At 50.9% G+C, this 14,217-nt stretch overlaps 1 protein-coding gene across 2 annotated transcripts; it reads right to left on the minus strand.

The window, feature by feature from the left end:
- Window positions 1-284: 284 nt before the first annotated feature.
- On the minus strand, window positions 285-14,109 carry ITGB7 (integrin subunit beta 7). 2 transcript variants are annotated; one of them, XM_074325634.2, is made up of 16 exons: window positions 13,902-13,919; window positions 12,897-12,960; window positions 8,386-8,589; window positions 6,578-6,779; window positions 6,316-6,486; window positions 5,440-5,681; window positions 4,931-5,089; window positions 4,548-4,643; window positions 4,300-4,389; window positions 3,158-3,304; window positions 2,687-2,880; window positions 2,133-2,356; window positions 1,684-1,903; window positions 1,350-1,558; window positions 861-1,021; window positions 285-599 (listed from the first exon to the last, which is right to left on the minus strand). In XM_074325634.2, the coding sequence occupies exons 3-16, from the start codon at window positions 8,584-8,586 to the stop codon at window positions 519-521; spliced, it is 2,397 nt and encodes a 798-aa protein (XP_074181735.1). In that variant the 5' UTR covers window positions 8,587-8,589; window positions 12,897-12,960; window positions 13,902-13,919; the 3' UTR covers window positions 285-518. The 2 variants fall into 2 exon arrangements, with proteins under 2 accessions (XP_074181735.1, XP_019580034.1); XM_019724475.3 differs by lacking the exons at window positions 12,897-12,960; window positions 13,902-13,919 and adding an exon at window positions 13,981-14,109.
- Window positions 14,110-14,217: the final 108 nt, after the last annotated feature.

Raw genomic sequence — 14,217 nt, forward strand, 5'->3', positions numbered from 1 at the left:
AGGTAGAAGTAAAAAGAGGCTATCAGTTCTGAGTAAGGAGCACGGCTGCACAGCAGGCCAGGCGCCGCCAGCATATGCAGTGCGTCTCAGTGTAGCCTGTATTCCTCCCTCAGTACTCCCTGGGACGGCACTTCACTAGCCCATCCCAACCAGGGGCTCCCAGGCAGCCACTTGCTTTCCTGCACGTTCAAGTTTGAGAACCTTTCCCTGCCTTCAGGTGTCAGGAGGTGCCCCTATTTTCACAGCCTGTGATGGCCTTGGGGTAAAACAAATGACAGCTGCAATCTGAAGTAAGACTTTATTGTATGTGTGTGGGGGGGTGACCCCCACTCCTTGTGAGGTAGGGAAGCAAGGCTGCAGCAGGCACGAGCCCTCTTGGGTGTCACTCAGAGTGAAATAGGTGGTGACCACTCTTCAGTGGATTCAGGCTGCGGCCTGATAGCCCCCCACACACACACACCCCAGTTCCCACCGTACTGCCAGTGAAAAGAGCCCCAGAGTGAATATCCCTACCCCCTTCAGCCAAGGGGACTCTCTGTCCTGTGAAAGTGAGGGTTGATGGTGGTTGTGATGGCACTTTTGTAGAGAGGATTGCTGTCCTGTGGAAAGAGGTCGGAAATGATGAGGAAAAGTCCCAGGACTCCCCTTCTTTATCTGATCCTAATAGCTAAACCTAGAACTTGAGCCAGACCCCAGGAGCTGGTGGAAGTTAGCAGAAGGTTGGGACAAAGGAGACGCAGACTTAGGTGAGGGGGCGGGGCCTTTGTCGGAGGGGGCGGGGCTGAGGGTGGAATGAGAAAGCAGAGGGGACCTAAGCAAGGAAAGCAAGTAAAACCCAGCACAACGGGCAGTCTCCTCACCTGCTTCCAGTTGAGATTCTGCCGCTCCTTCTCAAAGCGACTGTATTCTCGGCGGTCATAGATTTCCACTGAGAGCCGATAAGCCAGGACCAGCCCGAGTCCCACTGCCACAATGCCCCCCACGCAGCCTAGCACAATGGTCTGGGTGTGGTCTGCTCCCTCTATGGGGGAGAAACACATGGACTTCTGGGGGCTGGGGCATAGGGATTGATCAGCATTTGCCCACAGTGTGTGTCCAGCCCTACGCAGCCTCCCCAGCCCTGCCTGTCATCAAAGGGAACCCAGCAGAGGCCACGGTTCTCGGCAGCGCTCAGGGCCTCAGCCTTGTCCACCTGCTCTAGCACCTCCGCTGTGCCTGGATTCACAGCTCTGCTTCAGCCACTTGCCTGCTTTCCCATTCTCTGTACCTCCCCACCTGCATTCTGAGGCCCTACCCATTACACTTCCAGGGCCCGCTTTGGCACGTCCACAGCACCCCTGCCCACTTACTCTCATGGGGTCTCACTCTGAGCACGACCCTGCCTCCAGCTTCATCCTCCACCAGGAAGAAGAACAACTGATTGTCCAGGGTCCTCTCTTTGCACCAGCCGTCATCCAGGGTAGGGGCCAAAGCCAGAGTCACGTTGGCATGGGCACAAGCCACACTGCAGTTGGCAGCCAGGGGACCAGTCCCAAAGGCTCCGCACTCTGCACAGTCCCTGTGCAGTGGACTCCAGTAAGTGACTAGCTGGACAGTTGTCACCACACCACATGCAGGAAAGGGTAGGCAGGTGGCAGCGAGTTCCATTACACCCCTCCCCAAATGCCAGACCTGAGGCCTCACCTGTGTCTCTCGCATGGTGTCTTGCAGCCTGGGCACTGATCACATAGGGCACCATAGTAGCCATCCAGGCACTGGCAGCGGTTGCATTTGCAGTGTCCGTGCCCACTGCAAAGCTCATCCTCAGGCCCGACACAGCCGTCTGTGTCCCCGCTGCACTCGCATGCTCTGCCTGTGCGGTTGGCATTGCAGTGACATACTCCACATTGGCAGCGGCCAAAGCCTGGGACAGAGCCACACACGGTGAGAACCATACTCCCCACACAGTGGACAACATGGTACAGAGAGCTGACCCATTCATGTGCATCAGGTTCCCTCAAGTATGCCTGACACGTGCCCCGACTCACACCAGAATCTTTGATACTTGCGCTCAGTGTCTTGCAGGTCGAAACTATAAATACCCTTGGGAGAGCCACTCTGAGCCCACCCTTCTCCCAAAAGTCTCCAGGTACCTCCACACAGGATGCCCTCGTGTCGCTCACAGCTGGCATCGTCACACTCGCACAGACGCCCAGAGCTCTGTCCACTGCAGCTGCAGCGTCCACACTGGCACCGTCCCTTCCCGCTGCATAGGGGCCCTGTCCCATTGGGGGCACGGCACCCAGATTCCAGATCCGGGGAGGACAGCTCAGCCTCAGAGCACTCACAGAGCCGACCCAGGCGGCCAGGGACACAGCTGGAGGCGGAGAGGCAGGGGAGGGAAAGGTGGGTCAGGCAGGGACCACCCCAGGAGCGTCACACGCAAAAGCTCACAAAAGTCAGAGACAGATGAGGGGCTGAGGGGGTATGAGTACAGCGAAACTCCTGGAGTAGAAGAGCAGAGGGAGTCCTGATGGAGGGGAAGGGCTTGGCATATGTGAGAAACTTCAGGACGTGAACACGGGTGCAGTCTAGGGGTGTCTAGAGGAAAGTTGGGATGCCAGTGGGAGGGTGGAAGGCAAAGGAGGAGTACAGGGGCTGGTCACTCGTGGAGAAACGTGGCTGAAGGGCAGCAGGAGGCCCACACCTGCACACCCCGCACTGGAGGTGCCCCTGGCCATCACTGCAGTGGGGAGCCTGTTGCTGGCTGTCACTGCAGTTACAGTCACACAGTGTATGCAACTCCACAGTCAGCTCTTCTGAGAAGCCAAGGGCTCGCAGCTTCAGGTAATGGGGCTCTTGGAGGCAGTGGGTAGCTTGGAGAGTAACGAGAAAATTCACCTGAGGACAAGATGGGCAGAAATCAGACTAAGGTCATGCACACGGCCGGTGTGCACTCACACACCAACCAAACCTACTGATCAGAACACTCCTTAGTACATGAAGGAATCGTGCTAACACGTATCTCCTAGCAACACACTTGAGGAGCCACTCACTAAACCCCTTCGGAAAGGATAGATGGAGGACTACCCCATGCTTTTGCATTGTTCTCCGCCTGCTTCAATTTCCCATTCCCACCCCCACTTCCTTCCTTCTGCCTATCTTGGCTGGCTCTCACCGTCTGGTTGATTCGGACATAGTTGCACTGGCCCCGGTTCCCAGCCTCACCATCCCTCTTCTCAGGACCCCCACACTGAGATTCGTAAGAGATGTGGACCCCAGGAGGGAGCTGAGAGTGTTCAAGGGTCACAGTGGATGACAGGCTCTGTGGAAAGAGAGAGCGTAACAACATGAAGGCAGGACTCCAACCCCACCTCATGCCCTTTCCAGCCGGTCCAAATTCTACCAGATCCCTGCCCTCATCCCACTTGGGGCTCCTTCCATTCTGCCTAGTCAGGAGGCATTTCTGAAGGAAGGACCCGTGAGAACCTTGAGATAAGTACACGGGGTTCCTGAGACCTGCAGTGAGGGCCTGGCTAGGCGCTGTAAGCGTGCAGTGCCTATGTTTTCACACCCCAAATCAGGATATCAAACCTGTTTGCATACACGGTCTAAAGGGCAGTTCTCCCAAACTTGGTCCTGGGAAATTTGATACTATCTCAGATTTTCTCACTGGGTTTAGGACATGGTCCTATCATCAAGAAGCCTACAGTCTAGTTGCAGAGATAAGACCTAAACCCAAAAAACACTTAGGAATTTTTGTGATTCTTTCTGTAAAATTCTATGGTTCCTGTGAAGAATATCTGAATTGTTTATAAGCTTAATGAAAGTAGACTCCGGTTGTCACATTCTTTGGACTAGGAGACAAATCCCAGCCCTTCCGTCTGTTATCTGAATGACCTTGAGCAGGTCACTTAGCTTCCTTGTATCTGTAGCCCCATCTCTAAAATAGAGACGGTAACAGTTCCCCAGCAGGGGTTTTAGTAGGGTTACATGAGACAGCAAACACTCGGTGCACTTAGGGCAGTGCTTGGTATGTAATGAAAGCTAGTGAGTATTAAGTGTTTTTTCTTGCCCAGAGCAGGGCTCCATACTCTGCACAAATCAGAAACTTAAGATTTATAAATATAAGAGTGAGTGAGTGAGTGAGTGAGTGAGTGAGTGAACTAATGACAGCCATATGCAAACTGCAGGTAGGCGCTGTGGCGTGTTACCCAAAAAGCGATTATTCCTTTTTAGTTCTGCCACCCTCCGGAGGGCCCCTTTCCACCTTGCCCCAGTGCCCACCCTCACCGTCCTTCCCCCACCCCAGCGCCTCACATTATAAGCGTCCATGATGAGCTGTACCACGTTGCTGGAGTTCTCACTTAGCTCCCCCACTGCAGACTTGGGAATCAGCTTACTCAGCTCCTGAATTATGAGGAGTTTCGGAAATGGTGGATCACAGCTCTAGGGAAACGGGTTTCTGGGGGTCTGGGAGAAGGGAATATGGGGGGGAGGAGAATGGGTCTTTGAGGGACTTGAGAAAGGCTCTGGGTAGGAGGGTCTGGCATTCAGACAGCTCTCACCTGGTAGACAGGCAGTGTGGTGCCTGTGACAGCAAAGATGGGCTGGATGTTTGCTGCAGAGAGAGCCTGGGCTATCTGACCCACAGAGGGGTAGTCCTGGGGCAAGGAGAGGGACAAGGTGAACAATACAGGTCCCCCACAACACGAAAGGGGCCCTCAGCCCGGGAAAATCCAGGAACCAGGGTTCCACCAGCTACAGGAGCTCCGGAGGCTTGGCAAGTGAGGGAGGGGCTAGGGAGTGGGGTGACACAGGTTTCTGACTGAGCAGTGGAGGGATGTGGAGAGAAGAAATGGGGGAAGATGGCAGGGTGGTTACCAGTAGGGAGAATGAGGCTGGGGTGGGGGTCAGGAGGGGAGCGCCCGGGGGACAGGTGCAGACTCACAAACTCTGGGCTGCGACTGTAGAGGCCATTGCTATCCAAGTGACAGTGCCCATCGCTGGGCATGAAAATGCCACCCAACTTCCCATCACCAGCTGTGTGGAATGTGTCATCTGAAGTGAACACCAGCAGCCGGGACACATTTCTCCAGCCAATCTGCTTCTGGGGTGGGATGGGAGGTGGGTTGAGCCCCAGCCAGTGCTGTGAGCCGACGATTTGGCCAGCTTTGGTCTGAGTCGGAGTATCTATACCCCTGCCTCTAGTTCCCTGCTGCTCCCTAGCCCCGAATGCAGGGTTGCTGCTCGTGGAGGCCTTCTTGTGAATTAGAAAAAACGTGCCTCTTCCTCAAAGTATTTTACTCCAGTCTACTAGGAAATTGTCAAAATAAATATGCAAACTACAGTAATTATGATACGAATGGCACCCCCCAGAATTGTGCGCTGCACAGCCAGAGGTGGCAGCGTTGGCCCCAAACAGTCCTTCAGATTCAAATCCCCATCCCACCCCCTCACCTGGCAGAGTGCAGCTTGCAGAATGGCATCAAAGCCACCTTCCGGGGAGTCCAGGTTGCCGGACACATTCTGGCGCCCCACCTCCCGCTCAAAGGCCTTGGCGTCCCCCGTCAGGGACAGCACGTGGTGAAAGCTGAAGGGCGGCTGGCAGTGCTCCAGCCGGGTGGGACAGGGGTGGCGAAGCTTGGAGGGCACCGTGCTCACGAAGGGCAGCACCGTTTTGTCCACGAAGGAGCCAAAGCCTAGGGAGGGGAGGCATGAAAGCTGTGCCAGAAGTCGCTGGACAGCAGCAGGAAGGAGGGGCCCCTGCTGAGGACTAGTAAGGGAGGAGTGCATGGGGGGGGTGATCCTAGAGGATGGGGACCCAGCACCTGGCAGGGGCAAAGGGCTGAGACCACCGGTTCAGGGAAGTGGGGGATAGAGGAGATTTAGGATGAAGGTGGGGTGTAGCGTGTAGTAGCAGCATGAGGCAAAGGAGGGCACAGAGAACCGAGAAGAGATGAGTGCAGAATGTGCCCCCAAGGACAGTGGCATTTAGATCTTGTCCAAGAGACACCGGGCCGAGACAGTAGCATCAGGGCAGTACCCGGGTTGGTAGGTCCAGGACACTGTCTGACCCCTGGGAGCTGTCTGAGCCGTCTCTTCAGACTCTGAGCCTCAGTTCCCACCCTTGTAAAACAAGTGGTCCTACTGGACTGTCTCTTAAATCCCCTCCCGCTCTGACCTAGAAGATGGATGTCTTTGGGGAGAGAGATCAGCAACCAGTGGCCTGTTAAAAACAGAGGCAGGTGGGGGCCCTGGTGCTGGCAGAGGCTAAGGCGGTGGTTGAAGTTAGAGGCAAAGGGCTGGTAGGTGTCTGGGCGGCGCTCCACTCACCTATGCGCACTGAGTGGGTGACCTCCTGCAGTCGCACCAGCAGGGCGTGCCCAAGCTGGCGCACGAACTCCAGGTCGTCCTTCATGGAGTAGCTCAGGTCCATAAGGTAGTACAGGTCCACAGGGTATCCCTCAGCGCGGAGGAAGCGGACCCGGAGCTGCTGGGGCTCTCCTGGGGGGCAGGGGTCGGGGCAGCGGGGCGTCAGCAGGGCGTGTCGGTTCCCGCCCAGACCTCTGCCACGACCCCTCCGCCCCTCACTCACCCGGCCGCAACGTGACTCGCACCCGCTGCGGCGCCAGCTGGGTGGCCCCCTCGCCACGGGTGCCCTGGCTAAGCGGCTCATCCTCCAGCACCTCCTGCCAGCCACGGGGCTCCTCCAGGTCCCCCGGGGGGCAGCCCCGAGCCAGCAGCTCCTCTCGCCGGGCGCAGCGCCGCGCCTCCGCCTCCCCGGAAGCTGTGAAGTTCTATGTCGCAAGAGGGGGCGCATCGGAACCCTAGACCCTACAGACCCCCAGCCCTGCTCCCAGTCTGCAATCCCAGCCACTTCTAACCTCTCCCTCTCAGTCAGCTCCCTGAGCCCCTCGATTCTATCCCCTCCCCTTCCACCGCTACCCTTGAACCCCGACCCTTTCCTTCCTTGTCAGAGCCACTTCCTATAGCACCCCTATTCTCCCTTATCTCGACTTCCCCCGTTACCCAGCCACCTACCTTTACCCTCCCCCTAGCGCCACAGACTTCCTATTGAGAATCTCAGGGACTTCACTACCGCAAAAAAAAAGGAGGCTGGCCTCGTCCAACCACCCCTTGATGCTCAGGCTGAAATGGGGATCAAGCTAAGACCCACAGTTCCTGGGAAGGGAAAGAATAGGGACAGAAAAGGAAACTCCTTCCCCCCAATATGTCTGGTACCCCTGGGACTGGCTGGGAAACCGCAGAGGAAGGAAATGGTTAGAGTGACTTCTCAGCTGGCCTGGGTGCCAGCCTATGGTCTAGGGATTGGAGAAGGCAGACGTATACCCGACTGTCCCAACAGACTCCACCTGGTACCTCTGCTCTCTGCCTCCTGTAGACTGTCTTCCCTTCCAGTCCTCCCAGATTCACTGTGCCTTTTTCCTGGGCATGCTTAGCCTCTGTAGCTCTGCCTCCTAGTGAGTTAGCCCTCATCCCTTATCTAACTCTCCATCTTCCTGTGAGAGAGTTAGGCCACCTCTATGCTCTCCACTCCATGAACTCTGTCTCCTTTAAGGCATAAACAAAGAACAGCCTTAATTGATTAGCCAGGAAGACACTGGCTCCCCAGTATCCTTTTGGGCCACTAAGGTAGCACAAGCCTTTCACCCAAAGCCCACAGGCTTCCAATGCCCTCCCTTCTACCCTCAGTCACAGGCTGCTACATACCCCTGCCACCCCTCAGCACAGACTCAGAAACCCAAACACACACTTTCTGCTATGGATTAACCCTCAGTATGATGGTATTTGGAGATAGGGCCTCTGGGAAGAAGTTAGGGTTAGATGAGGTCATAAAGGTAGAACCCTCATGAGGAGATTAGTGTCCTAATGAGAACAGACACCAGAGAGCTTATCTGCAGCCCATCTACAAGCCAGGAAGAGAGCTCTCACCAGGAACTGAATCTGTTGACACCCTGACCTTCGATTTCCTAGCCTCCAGAACTAATAAATTTCTATAGCTTAAGCCACCCAGTCTATAGTGTTTTGTTATGGCAGCCCGAACTGACAAACTTTCTCACATGTATACATGCATAATAGGTCCCTCTACCTATACACAAGCGTGTGTTCCAACAAGAACATACTTCCTCCAAATTCAGTCACAAGTCTTGTCCATATATACACAAATACACAGATACACACATAAACATACATGCACAGGGACCTTGCATGCATGTTTATGCACACATGCAAACAGTCACACACAGAAGTCCTATGTGCACAAACTGAGTCACGCACAGGACTGCAGAGTACACCCTGAAAAATCACACATGTGCCCATGCAATCACACACATATATCCAGGCTGCACATACACCTACACATGGCTCATAGGCCATTTTTACCAGTTGCTTGCACCATGCACAGCTTGGATGTGAAAGGATGCACTTCTGGCAGGAGGGGGCTGGTTGGCAGGATCCCGGCAGGGACCGATCAGGATCCCCCCATTCTGTAGCCTCCCCTGGAGATGAGATCTTGGTGTCCAACTCACTCTCACTTCTGCTCAGGACCAGCAGGAAAACAAGGACTACTGACAAAGTCACCATGGTCTATAATAGGATATAAAGGGGAACACATGGGTCATCAGGGAGGACTTCCCCCCCAACTTCTCAGTCCTCTAAACTTAGCCTGTGGTTGTTACTCTCAAAACTCTACCCCAATTCTTTATATCTCCTCATAGTTTCACTTCCCCTGTGGATTCAGTAGTTTCTTCAAAATGGCAGGAGGGGGCAAGTACCAGACCATGGAAGGGGCCTTGGAGAAGACCCATCCCTCCTGTGTGCAGACTTCAAGAGGCCACAGTGGGCAAAACGGCCTAACCAAGAGTCTGGGCACTGGGCCTGGAGGCACTAAGGTCTACACACAGGTCTGTTCACCAAGATTCCAAGTCATGGAAAAAATAGATCCAAATGGGAAACAGACCACTCAGGCACTCATTGGCTGTGTGGTAAGTCAGAATTTCTCTTTGAGCCTTAGTTTCCACATCTGTAAAGTGAGGGCATTGAATAATCTGACAGCTCTTGTAGCTCTTATAATCTTGGATTCTATGTAAGGAAAGAGGATCAGAGGCTCTAAATAAGAGGGGAAAGTCAGAGAGTAGGAATGAGAAGAAAGAAAGCTGGAGCAGATGAGGGAGTGTGTGAGAAGCAGGGAAGTCTAGCTGTACCCATAAGAAGCACTTTCTAAAAGTCTGGGATAACTGAGGAAGGAAGGCCAGAGGTTGTAAAATTTTTTCTCTTCCTCTGCTTTTGTGCAAAGGAAATCTAGAGTAGAGAAAGAGCCAAAAGGCAGGTCATTCCAATTCCTATAGTCTTCTGGAGAAGACTAGGTAAATTTCTGATTTTTAAAAAACTTACTAATTAAATTTTTAAATAGTCAATCCATTACCACGTTTCAAAAATTAAAAAGTGAAATCCCAAAGGCCTTTTTTACAGAACTGGAAAGCTGATCCTAAAATTCATATGGAATTGCATGACTAGCCAAAACAATCTTGAAAAAGAATGAAATAGGAAGACTCACACTTCCTAATTCCACAACTTACTACAAAGGCCACAGTCATCAAGACAGTGTGATGCTGGCATAAGGACAGGCTTATAGATCCGTGGAATATAATTGAGAGTGCAGGAATAAATCCATCCATTTATGGCCAATTGATATTTGACAAATGTGCCATACCATTCAATAAGGAAAGAATAGTCTTCAACAAATGGTGCTGGGATGACTTGCTATCCACGTGTAAAAGAATGAAGTTGGACTCCTACTTCACAACATACACAAAAATTAACTGAAAATGGATCAAAGATCTAGTGTAAGTGCTTAAACTATAAACTGATAGAAGGAAATATAGGGATAAATCTTCACAGTTTTGGTCTTGACAATGGAGTCTTAGCTATGACATCAAAAGCACAAGCAATAAAAATAAAAATAGATAAATTGGACTTCATCAAAATGTAAAACTTTCGTGCCTCAAAGGACACTATCAAGAGAGTGAAAAGACAGACCATCAAATGGGAGAAAATATTTGCAAATTATATATCTGATAAGTATCCAGAATATAGAAAGAACTCCTACAAATCAGCAACCAAAAGACAACCCAATTTTAAAATGGGCAAAGGACTTACATAGACATTTCTTTAATGAAGATAAATAAATGGCTAACAAGCACGTAAAAAGATGCTCAACACCATTAGTTATCAGGGAAATGAAAATCAAAAACAATGAGATACCACTTCATACCCACTAGGATGGCTATAATTTAAAAAAAAAAAAAGGAAAATAAGTGTTGATGAGGATATGGAGAAAATGGAATTTATGGAATTTTCATCGTTGCTGGTGGGAACGTAAAATGGTACAACCACTGTGCAAAACAGTTTGGTGATTGTTCAGTAAGTTAAAGCATAGAATTACCCTATGACCTGACAATTTCACTCCTAGGTATATTCCTAAAAGAATTGAAATCAGGTGTTTAAAGAAAAACTTGTACATGAGTGTTCATAGCAGTGCTACTCACAATAGCTAAAAGGTAGAAACAACCCAATGTCCATCAACTGATGAATGGATAAACAAAAGGTGGTGTATCCATACAATGAAATATTATTGGGCCATAAAAAAGAATGAGGTACTGATACATGCTACCACATCAATGAACCTCGAAAACATTATACTGCATGAACGAAACCAGTCATAAAAGACTACATATTGTATGATTCCATTTATATGAACTAGCCCAACTAGACAAATTCACAGAGACAGAAAGTAGATTAGTGGTTGCCAGGGGTTGAGGAGGAAAGGAGGATGGGGAGTGACTGCTTAATGGGCAGTTTCCTTTTGGGGTGAAGAAAAAGTTCTGGAACTAGATAGTGTTTATGGTTGCATGGCATTGCGAATGTATTTAATGCCACTGAACTGTGCACTTAAAAATGGTTAAAATGATAAATTTTATGTGTATTTTACTACAATAAAAAAAAGTTAAATAAGAGAGTGAGAAATCTTCCATTTCTATCCCCCATCAACCCTAGTTTCTACCCATTCCAAATAAATAATCATCATTTAGTATCTTTTGTTGCCTATAGTCTTTCTAGAGATTGTTTTATGTATATACAAACTAATATGACCATAAATGTGCTCTTCAAATGGTAGCATCAAATAGTAGAATACACACAGTTCAGCATCTTACTTTTTTTCTTTGGACTAGTTTTCTTGGAGAGCCTCCGACCCAAGAAAATAAAGAATTTCCTTGTTCACTTTTACAACCATGTAGTTTTCCATTGCATGGATATATCATAGTGTAGTTTGTCTCTTATGATGGGGATTTAAATTGTTTCTAATTGTTCACTGTTGTAAATAATGCTGCAGTGAAAATTCACAGTTATCATTTCACATGTGTGCAAGTGAAGCTGTAGGATAAATCCCTGGAAGAGGATTTGTAGGGTCCACAAATAGGTGTCATTTGTAATACCGGTATTGCCAACATAACCTCCTCAGAGACTGTGCCAGTCTATATCCCCGTCAGTGGTGTATGAGAAAGGCCCATTAACTCCTGGTCGTGAAGTATCTGCCTCCTCAGCCTAGACTCAAATCCAGATGCTCTGCACAGAGTGTGGAAAAGGGGTGGGGTACCAAGTCGTTGACAGCCCCCATCCTGCTCCCCGCCACCTGTGTGACCTCAGGCATAGAATGTATCTGTAACGGATGCTCCACCATCTCTTGAGAGCCCAGCCCAGGGCTCCGCCTCAGTGTAACCTCAGCCCTACTTGCTCTGCACGCCTGTGGTCAGGGATGCTGGGGATGTTGCACCTCAAAGCCCACTTTTGACTCATCTCTCACAGGTGGGGCCCCCATGCCACAGTGGTTTCCCAGATAAGACAAGCCCAGAGAACTCAAGCCCCACTCATTTCCCCTAAGGAGGGCTCTGGGACTCCAGGACAGCCCACTCCAATCCCCTTCTCCCAATTCCCCACTCTCTTCCTGGTTTTGCCCTCCTTGGGGATATGTGACCTGCCACTTGCTTCTCTTAATCTGACTCACTCTCCCCTCCCTAATCAAAGACCGATGAACAGCCTTGTGCTGCTTTTCTCTTCTATTAGAGGCAGAACAGGGACTGAGACAGGTCAGGCCACATGGTTGGTTTGCTCCTTTCCTCCCCTCCAACCCAGGCACCATCACCATCAAAAGTTGTGCCCTCTCCTCACTAGCTTGCGTGGGCTCTACCTAATCCTTTTTCTCTTTCCTTGGGGGACTTCGTCATCTTCCCTTCTCTCCCTCCATGGTTGTCCCATTTGCCTGGACTCAATTCTGACTCCAATACACACCCTACTGTTCCCTCAGCAGCTGTGAAACAGAGCATCTTCCCAATCCATCCAGACCTTCCCAAAGTCAAGCAGAATCCTCTGCTGCCCACTTGGAATCACAAGGAGGAAACAGAACCGGACCACTGGGCCACAGTCTCCCAGGAGTGTGGGATCTGTGGCCAAGCTGCCAACTGGAAGGAGGTCTGCACTGAGCACAAGGCATTAGGCAGCAGAAATGGCAGCTGGGGAGTAATATTGGGAGAACCCTACCTTGACATAATCCTTGGCACATGGCAGGCACTCAGATGATAGCTCTCATATATTCATTCCCCCACCTTCTTTTCCTCCCTCCAGCCCCATTCTTGGGAAACTGATGCATGAGAGGTTGGGGGAGGAAAGAGCTTGTGAAACAAGACAGGGGACCTTAGGAATGCAGAAAGGAGTTCAGAGCCTTTCCCAAGTTTCAACAGAAACCTGGGCGTCAGAACCCCCTTCCCTGGCGGTTGGTACCCGGTGGGGCCTGGACGAGTAAGGGGAGGCAGGAGGGCTGGTGCCCTGGTACTCACAGGTGCCAGTAGAGCAGCCTTTCCTCCAGCGGCAGCGGCAGCCTTTGTGTACTGATCTGGGAGGCTGCAGAGGAGGAAGTGACACACCCCGTGTGGGGGAGACCTTGGGGTGGTGGGGGTAACTGATCTAGAAAGTGGAGCAGATAGGGGTGGAACTGGGCCAAGGGAGTTGATGATACAGTGATCTGCAAAAAGCAAGCAAGGAAGCTCATCTATTGAGCACTTAATAGGTGCTAGGTGTATCGTGATGTTAAAATGAATCCTCACAAGAACCTCACGACATAGGTGTTAATATCTGCCCAGCCCCCTAGTTTTTCACAGATGTTGAGGCTTAGAGGTAAGAAGTAAAAATGTTACCTAAGGTCACATAGCTAGTAACTGGCTCGTCTGGGATTGAAATCCAGGTCTGCCTGCCTCCCAAGCTCATGATCTCTCCACTTCCTCATATAGGAACATGATAGGAAGAAATATGGAGGCAGTAAGTACTGTAAGGGGGAAATTAACGACTATGGTCCATTTTGAAAATCCAGTGCCCACAGTATCATAGTAGGTGCTTAACTGCATAGGCTCTGGAGCCAAACTGCTCAAGTTGAAATCCTGGCTCTATCACTTACTAATAGTGGGACCTTCAGTAAGTTACTTACCCTTCTTGTGGCTGTTTTCTTACCTGTCAAGTAGAACTCATAGGAGTGTTGTGAGAATTAAATAATTCATACAATTAAATAATTCATGAGATAATTCATACAACTGCTTAGAAGAGAACCTGGAACATACTAAGGGCTTGATGAGAATCAGTGGATGAGAAGTAACGGGGGTGAAAAGTGGAGAGGCTTTGTGAAATTCAAGGTCCAGAGAGCTGGGAAGTTGGAGAGAGACACAAAGAATGAGACTGGGGGCCAAGGAGCCAAGACAGTAGTGGAGCCTGGGAAAGGGGTGGAGGAGGCCACCTGGGAGAAGCAGAGACTACGGGATGACAGCTGGAGCTGGGGCAAGGATGAAACCTACCCGTAGGGAGACGGGGCTGTGGGAAATATTCGCCCCTGCCCCACACCTGACCACAAGGAACCGTGAGAAGGAACTGAACCTGCGCTCTGTGTTCAGAGGTCTGGCTCCTCTACCGGAAGTAGCGCTCCTTGCAGGCAGGACTGCCCGAAGCCAGAGCACCTAGCAAATCTCAGCAGCTGCTCATCAAACGGCAGATGGGTTACAGGAGTGTAGCTCCTGCGAGGAGCAACCCGGGCGAAGGGGTTCCTTCTCTGGGTGGCCTTCAGTTGGCCTCAGGCTCTGGGCCTTTTTCCCCTTCCCCCACCAGCAGAGGTTA

Source organism: Rhinolophus sinicus, chromosome 1, assembly GCF_057876585.1.
Source record: "Rhinolophus sinicus isolate RSI-liver-muscle chromosome 1, RSI-T2T, whole genome shotgun sequence".
Classification (NCBI taxonomy): Eukaryota; Metazoa; Chordata; class Mammalia; order Chiroptera; family Rhinolophidae; genus Rhinolophus; species Rhinolophus sinicus.

Bases quoted from the DNA above. Each gene is read 5' to 3' on its own strand.
- ITGB7 (XM_019724475.3), bottom strand. From the start codon at position 8,586: ATGGTGACTTTGTCAGTAGTCCTTGTTTTCCTGCTGGTCCTGAGCAGA. The intron at 1,904-2,132 runs GTACCTGGAGAC...GCTCTGTCCCAG, and splicing joins CGAGGGCATCCTGTGTGGAG to GCTTTGGCCGCTGCCAATGT. The intron at 1,022-1,349 runs GTAAGTGGGCAG...TCTCCCCCATAG, and splicing joins CAGAGTGAGACCCCATGAGA to AGGGAGCAGACCACACCCAG.